This window comes from Falco cherrug, chromosome 19, assembly GCF_023634085.1.
Source record: "Falco cherrug isolate bFalChe1 chromosome 19, bFalChe1.pri, whole genome shotgun sequence".
NCBI lineage: Eukaryota > Metazoa > Chordata > Aves > Falconiformes > Falconidae > Falco > Falco cherrug.
The window spans coordinates 4,335,669-4,353,499 of record NC_073715.1 but is presented as its reverse complement, the minus strand read 5'-3'; the positions used below and the strand labels follow the sequence as shown (position 1 = coordinate 4,353,499).

The following is a 17,831-nucleotide window of genomic DNA, read 5'->3' as shown; positions in this document are numbered from 1 at the left end:
GGGCAGCGGGAGGAGTGGGGGGCACACGGGGGCCACTTGCCTGATGTCTGTCCCCTCCCTAGTGTCCCCACTGCCCCTCACCCCAACCGTGGTCCTTCCACATGGCCCCCCAGCTGCAGCCGGCAGGGACAGCCAGGGCAGCACTGGGTGCTGAGGACAGGGGACTTGGGGGGACCACCTGTGCCCCTCAGAGAGCAGCAGGGGCTGGAGAGCAGGGCTGGGCAGCCAGGGGCTCATGGCCACCCCGGTGGGCTTGGGCTGAGCGGAGTGGGGGCGAGGGCCGGCCCGTGCTTGGGGCGTCAGGCCCTCGTGCCGGCAGCCACACCGCCCTGGCCGTGCCGTGTGCCCAGCTACAGCAGCAGGACCAGGGTCATGAAGGGACCCCAGCACCATCACAGGACCCCATGACACCCCCAGCCCGTGACTCGGCCAAGCATGTCAACCCTCAGCACCCTCTTTGCCAGCACCCAGCGTGGCACCGGCCCCCCGCGGGTGCCGAGCTGAGGACACAGCTGCTGCCTTTGAAAAGCCCCAAACCCGCTGCAAAGGGATCCGGCGCAGCCCGAGCGCAGCGCGGCCCTCAGATCTATTTCAATACCGGCTCTTTGTTCACTTATCAGTTTCTTATATCTCCTCTAGAGGTTTTTTTCTCCCTTTCCCTTCTCCCTCCCTCCCTCTTTTTTGCTTTTTTTCCTTCAATCTTTATTATTTTTTAAAACCTTCACTTATTTCCCATGCCATTGCCTCTGCCCTCCCAGCTCTTAGGCCAGTGAGCTGTTAATTAATTGTGTGCAAAGGGTCTTCCCAGGGCAACCGGACCTCTCGCAGACCCCAGCGTCCCATTGCTCCCTGGTGAGACCCTCAGGGACACCAGGACCCCCAGGCGTTGGCTGTGGCAATGCGCTGGCGGTGCAGGGGTAGCTGGTATGGAGGCCCATGGGCCGTGCCGGCAAGGCTGGCCCCCCGCAGCCCCCAGCCAGGGTTCAGCTACCCCATCCCTTCTGCAGGCCTGGGGTAAATGCAGCAGTTGGATGAGGGGGCAGCACCTGGCTCCCGGGGGGGGGATTTTTGTGGGATGTCGGGTGGGCAGGGAGAGGGGCACAGAGGCTCCCGGCAGTGTGGGCAGTGAGGAGAAGGGCAGGAGCAGGAGCAGGGGCTGCAGGGCTGGCAGCAGCTCACACACCCGCCAGTAGCACTGGCACCAGGGGAGCAGCAAGAGTTGGGCTGAGGGATCTTCCCTGGAGGGGGGGTCCCCTGCATCCCCGCTGCAGACCCTGAGTGCAAGGTGCTGGGTGTTGGGTGCTGGTCCAGGCGGGCACTGTGCTGCCTAGAGCTGCTGTGGGGCTGCTGTGGGGATTGTATGCGGCTGTGATGGGGCTGGCTGGGGTCCCATGGTGCCAGCACTCCTGGATCCCCTGCTCCGCATCGGCACTGCCCTTGCCTTTCCCTTCCCTTTCTCTCCCGTCTCCCTTCATTTCTCTCCCTCTCCCTTTCTGTTGCTTATTTCTCCTTTACCTTTTATTCATTCTGTCTCCACACGTATGCGCGGTTCTGCAATGTTCCCCCATCCTGTGCTTGCCCCCAGCCCTGCTAATACCAAAGCCCCTGCCGGCAGCTTCCCGGGGAAGGTGACTAGATAATAATAGTAATAACAGTAACAATAATAGTAATATCAATAAAGGGTTAGTGTTGGGGAGGGACCCCTGCTGAGCTGGGGGGGCTGGGGGGGGTGGGGTATGAGAACACCTGGCAGACCCCTCTGAGAGGAGCCAGCACTGGGCTGGAGGGATAAGCACACATGTGTGCATGTGCGTGCACACATGTGTACATGCAGGTGACGGCAGGTTGCGTGTCCAGCTTGAGACGTGGTGCAGGCACTGGGGGTGTTTGCACGCTCCTGGGTGTGCAAGGCAGGGGTGCCTGTGTGTGAGCACCTCGGTGTGAGCGCAGAGCCTGGGGGCTGCCCCTCAGAGACCCTCTGGTACCATGCTCCCCCTTCTTTGCTGGAGTCTTTGGGGGGAGGGGCAGACGCAGGGGACCCCCTCCCCTCCCCAGGTGCAGATGGGCAGGATGGACATGGGCAGGACTGTCCCTGCCAGGTGCAAGCACATCCCCCTGGACAGGAGCGGGACTGGGGTCTCCTGGGAGAGGGGGAGCGGGACTGGGGGCATCCCGGGGTGCTGGGGTCTCCTGGGAGAGGGGGGGGCAGGACTGGGGGCATCCCGGGGTGCTGGGGTCTCCTGGGAGGGGGGGGGCAGGACTGGGGGCATCCCGGGGTGCTGGGGTTTCCCAGGAGAGGGGGGGCAGGACCAGGAGCATCCCGGGGTGCTGGGGTCTCCAGGGAGAGGGGGGGCAGCCCCAGCTCTGGCCCCTCCCCGGGCACAGGGCTGGCCCGGAGCCGCCCCGGTGCGGCCAGGGGCTGGACGCAGGCTCGCCGGGACGCCCCCCGGAGCCGCCCCCGCCCGCTGCCCGGTGCCCGCCGCCCGCCGCCCGGTGCCCCCCCCGCGGGGGCGGCGGGCCGGGATTGGCGGGGCGCCGCGGAGGCGCCGCCCGGCCCCAGCAAGTCTCCAACTTTCTTCCTGCCTCCCCTCGCCGCCGCCCGCCGCCCGCCGCCGTGCTCCCTCCATCCCGGGAGCCCCGCGATGCTCCGCCGCCGCCTGCCCCTGCTCGGGCCCTGGCTGCTGCTGCAGGTACGGGGGGCACCGGGCGCGCCCCGCCCGCGGGCAGCAAAGTTGCCGCTGCCGCCGGGGGGTGCGCGGCTCGAGGGGGGGGGGGGGGGTGGGGGGCTGCAGTTCCCGGAGGGGGGGTTGCAGTTCCAGGGGCGGGGGGGGGGGGTGGTCGAGCAATTATTGGGAGGGTGCTACAATTCCGGGGGGATCCGTGCCGTTCCGCGGGGGGGGGGTGTGCAGTCCTGGCAAGGGGTCTTGCGGGGGGGGGGAAGGGGGGGCGTGCGGCTAACGGGGAAATATGCAGTTCGGTGGCCGAGGGGGGGATCGTGCAGTCGCGCGGGGGCTCAGGCAGACACGGAGATAGCGGACAACCGGGGGGGGGGGCTTGTGCAGTCGCGAGGAGGGGGTCGTGCCGTCATGGGGGGGACGCGTTTGCAGGGGGGTGAATGGGAGAGTTGTATGGCGCGGGGGTGGGGGGGCAGCGGGCAGGGATCGCACAGCGGGGGGGTCCCGCTCGCCCCAAGTTGGAGAGGGCTCGGGGGCTGTTCCGGACCCTGCGCGGGGGGTGCGGGGCGCCGCGCTCCGGCGCCGGGCGGAGTTGGGGACCCGTGGGGCTGGGGGGGGGGGGGGGCAGCGTGGTGTCCCGCCGCCGGTGCAGCCCCCGGTTCCAAGCAGCGCCCCCCCGGAGCAGAGCGCGGAAGGCGCCGTCTGGCAAGTGCCCGTGGGGGGGGGGGGGGGGGGGGAAGGGGGGGGGGAGGGCAGCGAGACGCGCGAGACTGAGCCGCGCGTGAGCGTGGGGGCGGCCGCGCGGGGGCGGGGGCGGGGGGGGCGCTTGTCCCGCACCTGCATCGCACCTGCGGAGGGGGAGCAGCGGGACGGGCCTGCGGTGGGGCGAGCGAGGGGAGGCAGGAGGGTGCCCCGGCGGGGGGGGCAGCCGCACCCCGAGCAGGGCCGGGGCGGGCAGCCAAGGTTCCCCCGGCTCCGAGCAGGGTGTGAGCGCCGAAACCACCTGCAGAGGTGATGCCTCATCCCTGTCCTGACTTGGTGTGGGCTCAGCTCCAGCGCCGGCGTGGCCTTTGCCTCTGCTGGGGGGCAGCTCCCCTCCAGCTCCGTCCCCCCACCTCGCTGGGGTGCCCCCTCAGCCGGCGGGGGCGGCACACTGGGCATTTGCCCCAGGGACAGGCTTGGCCTCGCTGAGCTGGGGGGGGGGGGCGGGGGGGGCTTTGCCTGTTCTTGCCCCTTCGCCTGTCAGTGGAGGTCGAGGAGCGGCTGTAGATGCGGAGACACCCTCCCCACCCGCAGAGCCCCCCCCCCCCCCCCGATGGCCCCTGATGCCTGATGCTTCCCAAGGCCACTTGCCTCTCTGGGTCCCCTGCCTCTGCCACCTTCCCCCTGGAGCCCAGCAAGGCTTTCCCCACCCAGCCGGAGCTGCCCTATTTGGGGGCTACAGCTGCCTCTGGCGTCAGCATCTGTGGTGGTCATGAATGGGGGGATTTGTGCCACCCCACCCCCCCGCCATACAGTTCTGCTGGGGGGGGGGGCAGGCTCATCACACGGCAGATCTGATTTCCTGACACTCCATTTTTACTTTCTGTTTCATGAATAAAATCAAACGAGTCAATTCCCTCTCGGGAATTGGATGCACATCAGGGACACCCCCCACCCCCCCCCACCCCCCCGCACAACCCTACCCCCCAGGCAAAGGCTCCTGCAACTTGTCTCTCTCTGGCACGCTCCTCTCTGTATGTATATAGATGGCTAGATGTGTGTGCGAGCGTGTGTCTGTGTGTGGGGGTGGCTCTGCGTGACCCCCCCCCTCCCCGTGTCCATCTAACGCAGAGCATCTGTCGGTGCTGGAGCTGCTTCAAGACAAATGGTTTTGTTTTGATGAAATCAGGAGCAGGGCGCTGCCCCTGTCCCCCTCCCTGACTGCACAGGCAGCCACGCTGGGCGGTGAGGAGGGGGCTCACAGCTGGGGGGAGTGGGCCCATCCCGGGGCACAGGGTGGGTACTTGGGTGCGGGAGCCTCCTGCCATGTGTGTGGGCAATAACCCCGGGAGATGCTGGCGGGGGACAGTGAGCCCCAACCCCTCTGCAGTGCGGGCCCGGCACTGGCCGGTGGTCTGTGGGCACTGGCCGGTGGTCCGTGGGCTTCCTGGCGTGGGGACGGGGTTGCAGGGGGGGGCAGGCTCTGCACAGCCATGTGCCCAGCTGGGTCGCAGGGGGAGGGAGATGGAGCTGCACCCTAGTCCTCCGGGCCTGTTGGGGAGAAACTTTCCCGGCCTCTCTGGGAGGGCAGAAGGCAGCCTGAGGGGTGGGGGGGGCCCTGCCAGCTCCCCCCCAGCCCCAGTTGCTGCACGGGACCTGAGCTCCCCACTGCCGGTCCCACTGGGGTTGTGGTGGGAACGGTGGGTGAAGAGGCAGATGTGGCTACCTCCCGCGGGCAGGCGAGCATTCGCTCCTGAGGGGGGATGTTTGGGAGAGCATCACTGCTGCAGGAAGGACAGACCCCCGGGGTGTCTCCCCACTGCTGTGTGTGCTGATTGTCCCTGCTGGGGGTGTGTGCCAGTGTGCATCTCCCTGCTGGGGTGGACAAGCTCTCCCAGCCCAGTGGGTGCCCATCTCCGCTGTGTGTGTGCAAATCACCTCCCCCCCGACCCCCTACCCTTCATGGCTGCTGCTGCCTGGGATTTGTCTTCTCCTCCCCATGCACCTGGGCTCGGGATGGCAGCGCCTGGGCGGGCGGGAGAGATGCTGCCCAGTGCTCCCTGCAGGTGATCTCCCTGCCCCTGCCTTCCTCAGGCTGCTGGTTTATATTTATGAATTATATTTTTTTTTTCTGTGCACTGAGCATTAAATCTTAGGGGTCCCTCAGAGTAGGGTCTAGCCTGGCTTCCTGCTGGTTTGGGTCCCATCCAGCCCCCCAGGTGCAGCCAGGAGCAATGGGACAGGCCCCTGGCTGGCTGTAGCTCTGCGGCACATCCAGCTGCCATCCTTGGGCTCGGAGGGGCAGCTGGAATTTTGCAGAGGAAGGGCAATTCCTAGCCAGCAACCTGCTGGCCTTCCTGGGAGAGAGATGTCACCTCAGCCTTGTGGTCCCCGATGCCCAGGTGATGGCCTGATCCACCCCAGGTGCTGAACAAGAGCCAGTGGTGGAAGGGGCAGTGTGCCACTGTCCCCAGCGCAGGCAGGAGCGACCCGGGTGCCCGGGAGGAGAGCGGGGTGTTGTGGCTTGGCGCTGGAGCCAGGACACCGCGTGTCTTCCCTCATCCCTGCTCCAGCCCCGCTGCCTGCCTGTGCCTTCGCAGGGATGTGCCTCCCCAGCACCTTGCCTCGGTTTCCCTCCTTCCTAGCAGGTGGGGAGGTGAGATAGCGGGTGTCTGCAAAGCACCTGGAGTGTTGCTGGCAGGTTTTCCTTCCTGGATTAACCCTTCCCGGGAAAAGCCTGCCTTGCAGCGCCGGTGGCCATGCCAGCAGGAGGCTGGTGGCGTGGGATGCCAGCCTCCGGGAAACTCGCCCTGCTTCATTCCCTTTCCCTTGCTGTCACCCAAGAGCTGTCACACGTCTGCCAGGTTGTTGGCTGACAGATGGCTTTGCTCTTAAGCAGATGCTGCCCTTTTGGTGCAAGGACACCCCTATTCACCCCACCCCCTAGCTCCCATTAATGGGGAGAATTTAACTGTTTCATGGCTTGGAGACGTATACCCCATTTGGGACCAGGGCGGGGGGTAAATGGGGTTTGGGTGCCGGTGCAGCCCTGCAAGCCCCCGTCTGGCCAGGGGTCCCTCCGGGCACAGAGCAGGACGCTGCCCAGCCAGCGGCTGCTGGGGCCAGGGGAGCAGCTCCATGCGTCCCCCCTCTCCCGGTTCCTGCTGGTCTCCCGAGCTGACCGTTGTTGCAGCGGGTGCTGTGTGCTCAGCATGGCTGAGCTAATCTATCGCCAAACAAACACACACAGTTATTCCGAAAGAAGGTTTCCAAGCGACTCATTTCCCTTTTTTTAATAACTCTTCCCTGTGGTGCCCTTTGCACCCTGAGCTGAGAGATTCAATAAGGCTGGAGCCTGGAGCATGGCGCGGCTCAGCTTCCCATCGAGGGGGGAGGAGCAGTGGCTGGGGAGGGGGGGGGCACCAAAGGGTGCCCCCCGGCCAGACCCACTCCTGCTCTTCCACTGTAGTGTTCTGGCTGAGATCTGGGGCCTGCCTTATTGCTTCCCCTTGCTCCCCTCCCTTGTTTTTAATTGCCAGTTTTCTGCAGGGGGGCTGGCAGGGGGTGGCACGAGCTGGGACGGTGAGGCAGCCGCTGAAGCGGGCGCTTCCATCTGTGACAGCAGCCCTGAGCTGAGCGCCCGTCAGCCCCACTGCTAATCACACCCATGCCAATTAACGCTCCCAGATTAATGACTTTTGCCCCCCACCCCGCATCCACAGCTCTTCCTCCCGGGGAGCCAAAGTCCCAGCAGCCGGTAAGCCCAGCAGTGGGGCAATGCCGAGCTGAGACCCCGGCAGCTGGAGCCTCCCACCCCCCTGCCTGCCCTGGCCGAGCTCCAGCATCTCTGAAGAGCTGCCTGGCTCAGCCTTCGCGCTCGGGCGCTGAAGGTAAATGGCCCAGGAAAGATGAAGCTTCCTCTCCAGCCGCTTGGATTGCTACTAAAGAAATAATCACGTCCCTGTGCCCGTGTTCTCCACCCCCCACCACCCCCCCCCGCCGCCTTTTTTCCTGATCGCTGTTGCAAAAGGAAAGTCATTGTGGAAATGAGTGCCCAGCCTGCAGAAATGATCAGCTGCAAAGAGCCTGCAGGGCCCTGTGCTCGCAGTGGGATTAATTTTCCCCTCCCCAAATAAATCCCCATCAGACCCTGTTGCTCGGACAGGGGCTGACTGCTGCACGCCCAGCGCGTGGCATGTTGCTCAGCCCAGTGCCACCAGCGGTGCAGACCCCGTCCAGGTCCAGCCCCTGTGGCTCACCCAGCAGCTGGGCTGGGCTCGGTGGGTGTCACAGTGGGAAAGACCCTCTTAATTCCTTCTCCTGTCCCCCCAGCACTGAGCAGCAGAGCCTCTGTCCTCGGTTCCTCAGCAGAGTGATGCTTTGCACCACTTTGCCTGGTGCCTGCTGGGGACCCAGACCCCAGGAAGGGTGGTGCATGCAACCGGGGGCCAAATCCTGCCCCCAGAGATTGTGAGGGGCTTCCAGAGGGCGATTGGCTGCAGGGACCCGTCATCCCCTGCTCCTGGCAGTAGCCGGTGCCCGGCTGCAGCGGGGTGCAGTCCTTGTGACCCCAGGACAGCACAGCCCAAGAGGAGCTGCGGCCTCAGTGATGCCCTTGAGGGTCCCCTGCACCCCTGGGTCTCTTGGAGGGTTTTAATCAGCCTCTGCTGCCGGGGGGGGGGGGTGGTGCAGGGGACAGCCACGTCCATGCCGCTGCTCCTCCCTTCCTTCTCCTGCTGGGTAGAATAAATCCTGGCTGGCCCTGGGAATGTGCTGGGGGGAGATGGGGGTAGCACAGTGGGTGCAGTGCTGAGGGGGGCACAGGGACGGGGTCTCCACTGAGGGGACAGCCCCGCATTTGCTCCTCTCTGTGGTGACCTTCGCACCAGCCCTGTGTCATGGGGGTGGGGGGGTGGGGGGGTGGTGGTGCAGGGGGGAAGGGGGGCTGGAAATGCAATTTATGATCCCGCCTGATACGATCTTATAAAATTTCCCGGGCACACTCGAAATTACATTTCCATAGCTCAGGAGAAGCGATCTCCTCACACGCCGATACCTGCCACTTTTATGGCTACATTTATTGCAATAATAAAGTGAAATGGTGAGGCAAGGGGGTGGGGGTGGGCCAGGGGGGAGGAGAGGCAGCTGGGCAGAAGGTAGGGGCTGCATCCCTGAGGGCCCCGGGGTCCCTCTGGTTTGGGGGGGGCTCAGGGGAAGCTCTGCACCCCCCAGGAAGACCTCGCTCACCAAAGAACCAGGACAGCTCTGGAGGGGTGGAGAGAACCCTGCAGCCTGCTCCACCGTGGGGAAACTGAGGCAGAGCCACAAGGGCTGAGAAGGGGGGATGTGAGCATCCTAGCTGGGCACCCCTGGGTGCCTGGGACTAGTCCCTGCCGGCTCTGCCTCCATTTCCCCACACGCTATCCATGTAACTGCGTGCCCGTGTCTCCCAAGCGCGAGGGGCTCAGCCGAGGGAGCCACAGCCCTGGCACCGCACGGGAGCATGCAGCACTGCGCTGGCTGGGAGCAGCCCCTCTCCTCACTGACCCCCAGCCCCTTCCGCCCCCCCCCCACCCCCGCCGTGTGGTGCCAGGTCCCGCTGGCCAAGCCGAGCTGGGCGTCTCAGGCAGGCTGGGCTGCGGCTGGCTCCAGGGGATGCTGGCAATGCGCTGCCTGGGTGAGCAGGATTCAATTTCCTCCGAGCCCATCAGCTCACGCGTCCCTGTCCCTCCCGCCACCCCCGTGCCCCCTCGCCGCTGGCTTGTACACACCCGCCTGCACACCCCTCACCCCCTTCCCGCTCCGTTTATCTCCTCATTTTCTCATTCATTCTCTTTTCTTCCTTGAGTCCAATGAGTCACACAAGCCCTGAATCCTTTGCCTGGTGCTGTCTCCTCCCTTCTATTATATTTTTTCCTTTGCTCTTAACAGCACTTTTCTTTTTCACCCGTGGGGGGAGAGACTGGGGATGTACATTTTTCCCTGCTCCCCCCCCAGCCACCTACCAGCTCCTGTCTCACCATGAAGCCCTTAAAAGTAATAAATAAATAAAACAACGGCTGAGAAAAGAAAAGGCAGGAAACGAGTGACAGGGAAAAGGAACCAAAACGAAAGAAAGAAGGAGGAAAAAAAAAAGTCCTACTCGGGCTATGAAATATTTATTAGCCAGCGCGTGCCGAGCGCGTTAATAAAGCCGCAGCATTTGCATATTTTTTCCATCTGCAAGGAGTGAGGTGTCTGTTTAGGGGGTGAAGGCAAGTGTGTCTGGGGGAAGCTGATTTCTCCTGGCCCCGCAGAGGTCATGCTCCCACATGAGGCGACACCGGCCGTCACCTGAGCATCACTTCAGGCATGGGTGTCACCGGGAGCAGGACCACAGCGTGGCTCCCGGGGGTCCTGCTGCCACCATGGGCTGCGTGTGCAGGGTGGGCACCAGCAGCTTCAGCAGGCCCACGGTGCTGTAATCACCCAGTGGTGGGTCTGGCTTTGGCAAGCTTGTCTGGGCTCTGCTCCTGCCAAGGAGGTGCTGGTGCTGGGTTTGCCTGGTGCTGCATTTGCCCACCCTGGTGCTGAGGGTTCTGCAGCCGCCTGCCTGCTGTGCTGGGTTTGGGTGCATGTAAACTGCTGGCAGCTGTGGCAGTGGCAGCATGGAAGAGGCAGAGGAAAGACTGAGGAGGCCTTCAGGTGGTCATGCTGAGCTCACCTTCAGGGCAGGATTTGTCTGGCCATCACTGTGACTCTGTGTGTGTGTGTGTGTGGCAGGGTGGCTGTGCATGAGTGCATCCTGACTTGTCCCTGTCTGTCACCTGCTCGACCCCTTGGTGCCTGGAACTGGGGCAGGTTCAGCATCCCTTGGAGCATAGTGCCCTTTCGCCCTGCCACGTCCATCCTGTCCCTTTGTGCTGGGACAGCGGCTGCATGTGAAGTCCGGGGGGGGGGGGGGGGGGGGGGGGGCAGGAGGAGGGGGCTGAGTGACACTGAGGGGTTGCAAAGTGAGGAGAGGATGGCCCATGTGTCAGCAGGGAGGGGTCTGGCTGTGGGACACCCTGTGCCTGCCCAGGACCTGCAGCCCTAACCCTGTAACCCCTGCTGGGCTGCGCACTGCTGCTCTCCCCAGGCCCCCTTTACCTGCCCTCTCCCCGTCCTGCAGCCCCGTCCTTTTGCCCTTGAGTCCTCTCCACTGGAGGAGCAGCATCCTCAGTTGCAGCCTCCCCAGGCAGGGCTGGGCAGCCAGACTGGGTCTCACCTTGCGCTTCTGGTCTGTGGCCCCTGGGCTCCTCCCAGCTCCACCAGCACCCCAGACCCAGCCCAGGTGTGCCCAACAGCAGGTTAAATCGTTACCCTGGCACCAAGGAATCATCACCACAGATTTGCCTCGTGGGGACTTCCATTAACAGCCTGCCACCCACCAGCCTCATCTACACTTGCCAATGCTTCTGCCCCCCCGACGTGCACTGGGGCACGTGCACGGGAGGCACAGGACTGCATTCGTCCCAGGGTGCACACTCACTGTGTGCTCTCACCCATCCACAGGTGTTCAGACGTGTGTTGCACGCCTCAGGCGTGGGCTTGGGTCCCTCCTCACAGCCCAGCAGAGCCCACCGCTGCACCGCGTCACCCTGCCACCGCATTAGCACCCGCGCGGCGCCAGCGAGATAAATGGGAGCTGTCAGAGGCACCTTGTTTGCTGCTAACCTTTGGAAATGCCACACCGCCCCGGGCTGCACTGCGCCGGGGGGAGCGGGCCTGTGGGGATTGTCGCTCACCACCTCCAATTAATCTCCTTGCACTAACGAAGGCAGCGGGGTGACAGGGGAGAGACCAGCTTGACCCTGTGCCCATGGGAAGAGCTGGAGACCCCCATCAGCAGATCAGCACCTGCTTTGCCACTAGCTCCCGAGGTGGGGGGACAGCTTGGAGCTGGGTGCAGGGGACAGTCTGGCTGTAGGGACAGGGCCTTTGGTGAGGCTTGTCATGGGTACTCTGCTCCTGGTGCAGGCAGGGGCTCTTTTGCCTTGAGATGGTACCCCACCCATCAGTCATGGCCTTGTTCTCAGGGTGCTGGCAGCTCATCACATCGCATTGGGGCAGCTGGTCCACCCTGCCCCTCCCCATGCTGATCCACTTCCCTCCGCCAAGGTGACCGTGGGTCTCAGGGGAGCAGCTGACGGCACTTGGCCCCACCAGCAAATGGGATGTGAGTGGCCATCACTGCTGGTCCTGACAAGCCAAATTGATGCCGGCACTGAGAGCCTTCCCAGTCCCTCTGCAGCCGCCCCCAGCCCTTCCTGCATCCTTGCCTGGCTGCTTGTGCACACGTGGAGTGACACACGGGTGCCTGCAGACGCATGGCAGCCCTGCACAGCCACACACACGCACAGAAAAGTGCACAAGGGGCTTGAGAGCGGCAAAAACATGTATTGTTGTCTTGGGGTAATGTGTGGATGCAGCAGCGCATGCATGTGTAACAATAAAAAACAAGCGTACCAGACAAGCACACATGAATGGTGCATCACAGCCAGAGCCCAGTGTGCAGTGGAGCCAGGCATGGCCCTCCTCTGGCACAGGGGACAGATCCTGGTGCGGCCAGGGAGGGAGGGGGCTCTGCACACACCCTTGCAGGGACAGGAGGCACTGTGACACCCCCGAGTGAAGCAGGTCCAAGAGGCTCACGTGCACGCGTGTGCGTGCTGCACCCCAACCACTCACAAGCAGAAACATTAATATTTAACCCAAGGTGTGAGCGGGACCTGCCCTGAATGCTGACAGTGCTGGCAGGGTGCAGGGGGGGTGACCTTGACTCCCCTCAGCGCTGTTGTGGAAGAGGCTTGCTGTGGCCATGGCCCATGGGCTCCAAGACCCCCGACTGGCCCGGGGAAGCCGTCCTCTGGGGGCTGCACCAGGGGCTGCTGGTAGCGAGGATCTCCCCCATGGCCCCGGCCTGCACTTGTGCTGCAATCAATAGCCCTGTCTGCATCGAGAGTTGCTGCCCTGCTCTGCAATTCCCTTTCATCCCCCGTTCCCCCAGCAGCTCCTGGGGGTGGGTGGGATGCTGCCAGCCTAGTCCCTTACCCTGAGGGGCTGGGGGACACGTTTCTCCTTGCACACCCCCAGGAGTGCCCTGCCTTGCCCTGCCTGTGCCCCACAGCCCCTGGCCCCATCCTGCCCCATCCTCCCACACAAGCCAGGCCTGGGAACCCACAGCCTCCAGTAATGCAGGGAGCCGTTGTCGATGCCTCCTTCCCCAGTACGTCCTTGTGTTCCCCACTGCATCCCCCCACCACTGCCTGTCTGTCCCTACTGCATCTCTGGTCTCCATCACTTCCCCATCACAGCCTCTTCCCATCGCATCCCCATTCCCTTTGCATCTCCGTCACTGCTAGCAGGGGATCGTGGAAGGAGGGTGAATGGGAAAGGGAAACTGAGGCAGAGGGAGGAGGGCCGCAGTGGCTCACGTAGCACTGCTGGGGGAACCAGCCGTCCTGGCTCTCAGCCCTAGCTGAGATGGAAAGCCAGCGCAGAGCTGAGAAACCTCCAGAAATCTTTCCCGGGCTGGTGGGGGCTTGGGCAGCGTATGCGCACGTTCCGCGCGGGCTGCAGGCGCTGCGCTGCTCCTTGTCCCCCCTCCGAGGGTGCAGGCGGCTCCGGGGGGCTCCCAGCTCCAGCCTTACCGCTGCCCCTCGCCCGCCCGCGCTCCTCGGGAGGGGGGGAGGCCCACAGCCTCCCCACGGCAGGACGCGGGGTCTCCTGGGCTAATGAATATGTACGAGTGGGATTAATGATGGAGCAGAGCTGGGGCAGAGGGGGAACGCCGGGCTCGCCGGGGCCACCGTCCCCCGGCCCGCAAAACACCGCTCCCCCGGCTGGAGCTGGGGGTGCTGGGGGGCTGCCCCTCTCCCCCTCCCCCATTTATCTCTTCATCTCGCGGTCCTGCCGCGCTCGCTCCCTCTCTCGCTGGCTGGTGAAGACACCCGGCTTTGAAGCTGCGTTGAAATATAGATAAGGGCGAAGGCAGCAGCCGCGCTCAAAGAGAGATTGGGGAGGGAGCTGGGGGACGGCCAGACCGGAGCGGGGGGCTGCGGGGATGCTCAGCCGCAGCTCCGCACCGCAGAGCCCCCTCTCCCCACTCCCTGGGCTGGGTTGAGTCTCCACAAATCTTCCTCCCCTGCCCACAGACTCGGGGCCAGGCAGCCCGGACCGGACCGGCCGGTTCCCGAGCAGAGCCCCGGGGCAGAATGGCCAGTGCCGGCAGCAGCTGGGTTGCCTCCCCTGCCCCTGCTGCCTCCCTGCCTTGGCTATCTCCCTGCCCCTGCTGCCTCCCTGCCTTGGCTATCTCCCTGCCCCGGCTGCCTCCCTGCCACGGCTGCCTCCCCTGCCCCCGCTGCCTCCCTGCCCTGGCCATCTCCCTGCCCGGGGCTGCCTCCCTGCCGGGGCTGCCTCCCCTGCCCCCGCTGCCCCTGCCCCGGCTGCCTCCCCTGCCCCCGCTGCCTTCTCTGCCCCCGCTGCCCCTGCCGTGGCTGCCTCCCCTGCCCCCGCTGCCTTCTCTGCCCTCGCTGCCCCTGCCCCGGCTGCCTCCCCTGCCGGTGCGGTGCTGGCGAGAGCGAGCACATGCCAGAGCAGATTTACAGGCTGATCCCGGCGCACGCAGCATTAGGGGGATAAGGCAATAGATCCTGCAGACAGCAGCGCGCAGCCTGGCCAGAGACTCCAGCTCAGCAGTGGAGAACGGAACAAGTGTGGGGGTCTGCGGCCGGGGCAGCCCTCCACAGTGCTGCTCCATCCAGCACAGACCAATCCCCGCACACAGACCTGCCTGGCCACAGGGGAGTGGGCTCGGGGGACTCACCCCTCTCTGATGGGGGTCATGGGATGAGTGCACTGCGCTCTGAGGGGGAAACAGCTTCGAGTCATTCTGACAGTGCTGTAAGGTGGCTGGTGTCAGGATGAGACCCAAGCAGTGGCAAGCAGGAGCCAACCCTTGTGCCTCCTGCCCTGCCTCCAGCCCCACAGGGTCGGATTCAGCACTGAGGCTTACCTCAGTTTCCTATGGGAGCACCACACCCCCAGGCTCCCCCCAGGCCCTTCCAGCTGGCGCCTCTGCTCTGCTCGCCACCCTCCCTTCCCCACTCCCCTCCTCCCGCGTCCCCGTCTGGAAACAGGTCGTCCAGAGCAAAAACTGCCAGAGCAGCCTGAGCACCTGCCAGCTCGCGGGCGACAGTGATTGACGAGGCCGGGGCTGACGGAGCAGCATCCTGCGTGCCGGGAGCAGCTGGCAGGGCAGGCAGGGGCACACCGGGCACCAGGGTGCAGAGCCAGGAGCAAGCCAAGCTGAGAGATGGGGAAGCGGGGGGGCAGGCGGGCTTAGGCAAGGGAGGGACATGGGACACGTCAGACAGGGTCCCAGGGCTGAAGAGGTGCCAGCTGGCTCTGCTCGCCACTGCTGAGCCACGCAATGTTGGTGCCGGCAGCTGGACCGGCAGAGCCATGGCGGTGGGGAACCTCGGGAAGCAGACACTATGGTCCCTTCCCAGCTGGCACCTGGCAGGAGATGGGTCCCGGACTGGGTGCGTCTCCAGAGTCCTGGTGTGCCAGTGCCCATCAGTGCTTCCTTAACTGGATTCACAGCTCGCCCAGGTTGGAGAGACAAGGCAGCAAGTCTCCATCACAGCTCCCTGCCTCGATTTACCCCAGCAGGAGAGGAGCTGGCTCTCCCCACCCTGTGAGAGCTGTTGCCGAAGGCTCCTGGCTCTGTGTTGCACAAGGGGGTGTCCCCATGCCGACGCAGGGACCTTGCAGCTGCCTGGCATTTTCCTTCCCTCTGCTTGCCCATTTTTCTGCTTTTGCTGCAAATTCCCTCCCTTGCCAGAATGCAGAAAATTACCCCATCCCCTCCCCCTCCAGCAGAGCAAGGGGTCCCTGCTCATTCCTTGTGTGCCCCTCCTCTGCACACAATGCACCCCACTCTTCAGCTGTGTCCACCCGGTGTAATTATCCTGGAGGGCGGAGCGGCTGCCGTGCAGCCTGGCAGGGGTCTCTGTAATTTCAGCTGCAGATCAGAGGCACTGGGTAATGCAATTAGGCTTCCCTGGCAGGCGGCGCGGGGCTCTGATGCCTCCCCATCTCTGCACACGCTGCTGCCTGCCACCCCCCTCCATTTTAATAGGTCTCAGCTGTGGTGGGGCAGGCAGTCATGAATTGTCCAGTGTCCTGCTTCTCCTTGTCACGGGGACATGGATGATGCTGGAGAAGCAGCCCTGGCTCCGGGGTGTGTCTGGGACAGGCCTGTGCGAAGCTGAGCAGGGGTTGGGGGTGGCGTGGGCAGGGTGCAGCCATGCTCGGTTCTGGGCATGGCTGGGGGCATAGTGGACGGGGGGGAGGCGCGGTACTAAAGGGGCGTATGGGCCCGGAGGGGTGCATGGCCACGGATGGGATGGAGGGGCGCAGGAGGGGTACATGGACACAGAGCGGGGCATGGGGACAGGCAGGAGGAAGAGCCAGGAGCAGAGGCAGGAGAATGAGCCAGGGCAGCAGGCAGGATGAGCCAGGGGTGGCAGGCAGGAGGATGCACAAGGGCCAGCAGGCAGGAAGATGAGTCAGGAGCCAGGGGCAGCAGAAAGGGCAGCAGACAGGAGGATGAGTGAGGGGTAGCAGACACAGCTCATGCAGTCTCTGCCCTCTTTCCCCCAGATGGTGTGTGCTGGGGGCCACATTGCCAAGACCTTGGGGTACCTGGAGCTGGGCACCTCCGGCCTCCTCAAGGATGTCCCTTATGGCACCCTGAAGCCCCCCATGCTCGACCCCAGGCGGCTGATTCCAGCTGAGCCCCCCCGGGGCGCAGGAACACCCTCGGGTGCTGTGCGGAGCCCCTGGGACTGGCAGAAGAACCAAACAGCTGGGGAGCTGCTGGGCCCCCGCGCCCGGCGCAAGCCCTCGCTCAAGTCTGGCCGCACCAAGAAGATCTTTGGCTGGGGTGATTTCTACTTCAACATCAAGACGCTGAAGTTCAGCCTGCTGGTGACGGGAAAGATTGTTGACCACATCAACGGGACCTTCAGCGTCTATTTCCGCCACAACTCCTCCAGCCTGGGCAATGTCTCGGTCAGTATCGTGCCCCCCTCCAAGGCGGTGGGCTTCGAGGTGCTGGTGCCAGCCCCACCGCCACTCCCCCACCCACCACCCCAGCAGAGCACCTTGCCTGAGGGGCGCCCAGCCAAGGCCCTCAACTGCCACGTGGAGTACGAGAAAACCAACCGGGCACGGAAGAACAAGCCCTGCCTGTATGACCCCTCCAAGGTGTGCTTCACCGAGCACACGCAGAGCCACGCCGCCTGGCTCTGCGCCAAGCCCTTCAAGGTCATCTGCATCTTCATCTCCTTCCTCAGCATCGACTACAAGCTGGTCCAGAAGGTCTGCCCTGACTACAACTTCCAGCACGACAACCCCTACTTCGGCTGATGGCCGCAGGAAGGGGCGGCGGGTGCCAGAGCTGGAGGTAGATGGAGGCTGGGGGCTCCTGCACCCCATCCCAGCTGCATGGTGCACCCCATCACCCCCGCACCAGTCCCCCCTTCGTCACTGCAGCACCTCCCCGGGCACAGGAGTGGGGCAAGGGACAGCCCACCCGGGGCACAGCTGCTGCAGGGAGTCTCAGCCCCACCGCGCGCCTGCGCTCCCACCCCTGCAGCAGGGTGGGGGGTGCTGGTGCAGAGCCTGCCCCCCCGCTGTAGGCTGGGCTGGGGTCCCTGGGAGCGTGGGGGCAAGCTGGGGGGTACAGCCCCATGCGATGGCACCAGCTAGGCACGCAGCACCTCCGCGGTGGGCGCAGGGGCGGTGGTAGCAGGGGGGGGTTGCCTTGTGCCGGTGCACGGGAGAGCTCAGGCTTCACCCCGCACGCTGGGGGGGGGGGGGGGCTTTTGTTTTTCTGCAGCCGTCGGGGACGTGCATGCATGTGCGTGTGAACACGTGTGTGCACACCGGTCTGCGCGTGCGCGAGGGCACCCGTCCGGGTACTTTGGAGCCTCCCCCCAGCCCCCCACCCCCCCTCCCAGGCTGCAGCAGCGCTGGGGCACCAAGCCGAGCCCCTGGTGCCCCGGGGGACACCCCTCGCCCCGGGGGGCCCTGCCCAGACCCGCCGTGCCCTGAAGAGGTGCCACGCCACGGGCCGGGACCCGGGGGGGCTGTCGCCGAGCCGGCCGGGCCCGTGCGGGGCCGCGCCTCCCCCGGCTCTGGGCAGGGGCTTCTTCATATTTTTTTAAGAAAATTAAAATGGAAAAAAAGTGGAAAATAAAGAAAAACATTGGGAAAAAGCATGCAGAAGCGCTGGAGTGTGCTGATCCCGTACCCCCGCGGCGGAGCCCACCGGGATGGCGGGGGGAGGAGCGGAAGGGGAAGGGGGACGGAGGTGCGGACGGCGCCAGGACCGGGGCGCCCCGCGGCGGGGGCTGCACCTCCAGT

General features: G+C 64.8%; 1 protein-coding gene across 1 annotated transcript; it reads left to right on the top strand.

Moving 5' to 3' along the window:
• The first annotated feature begins 2,566 nt into the window (after positions 1–2,566).
• On the top strand, positions 2,567–17,698 carry NXPH4 (neurexophilin 4). Its single transcript, XM_055696828.1, has 2 exons — positions 2,567–2,690; positions 16,065–17,698. The coding sequence occupies exons 1-2, from the start codon at positions 2,643–2,645 to the stop codon at positions 16,830–16,832; spliced, it is 816 nt and encodes a 271-aa protein (XP_055552803.1). The 5' UTR covers positions 2,567–2,642; the 3' UTR covers positions 16,833–17,698.
• The last annotated feature ends 133 nt before the right edge of the window (positions 17,699–17,831 follow it).

Coding starts and splice junctions, on each gene's coding strand:
- NXPH4 (XM_055696828.1), top strand. CDS start 2,643: ATGCTCCGCCGCCGCCTGCCCCTGCTCGGGCCCTGGCTGCTGCTGCAG. Junction 2,691..16,064: donor GGCCCTGGCTGCTGCTGCAG/GTACGGGGGGCA, acceptor TCTTTCCCCCAG/ATGGTGTGTGCTGGGGGCCA.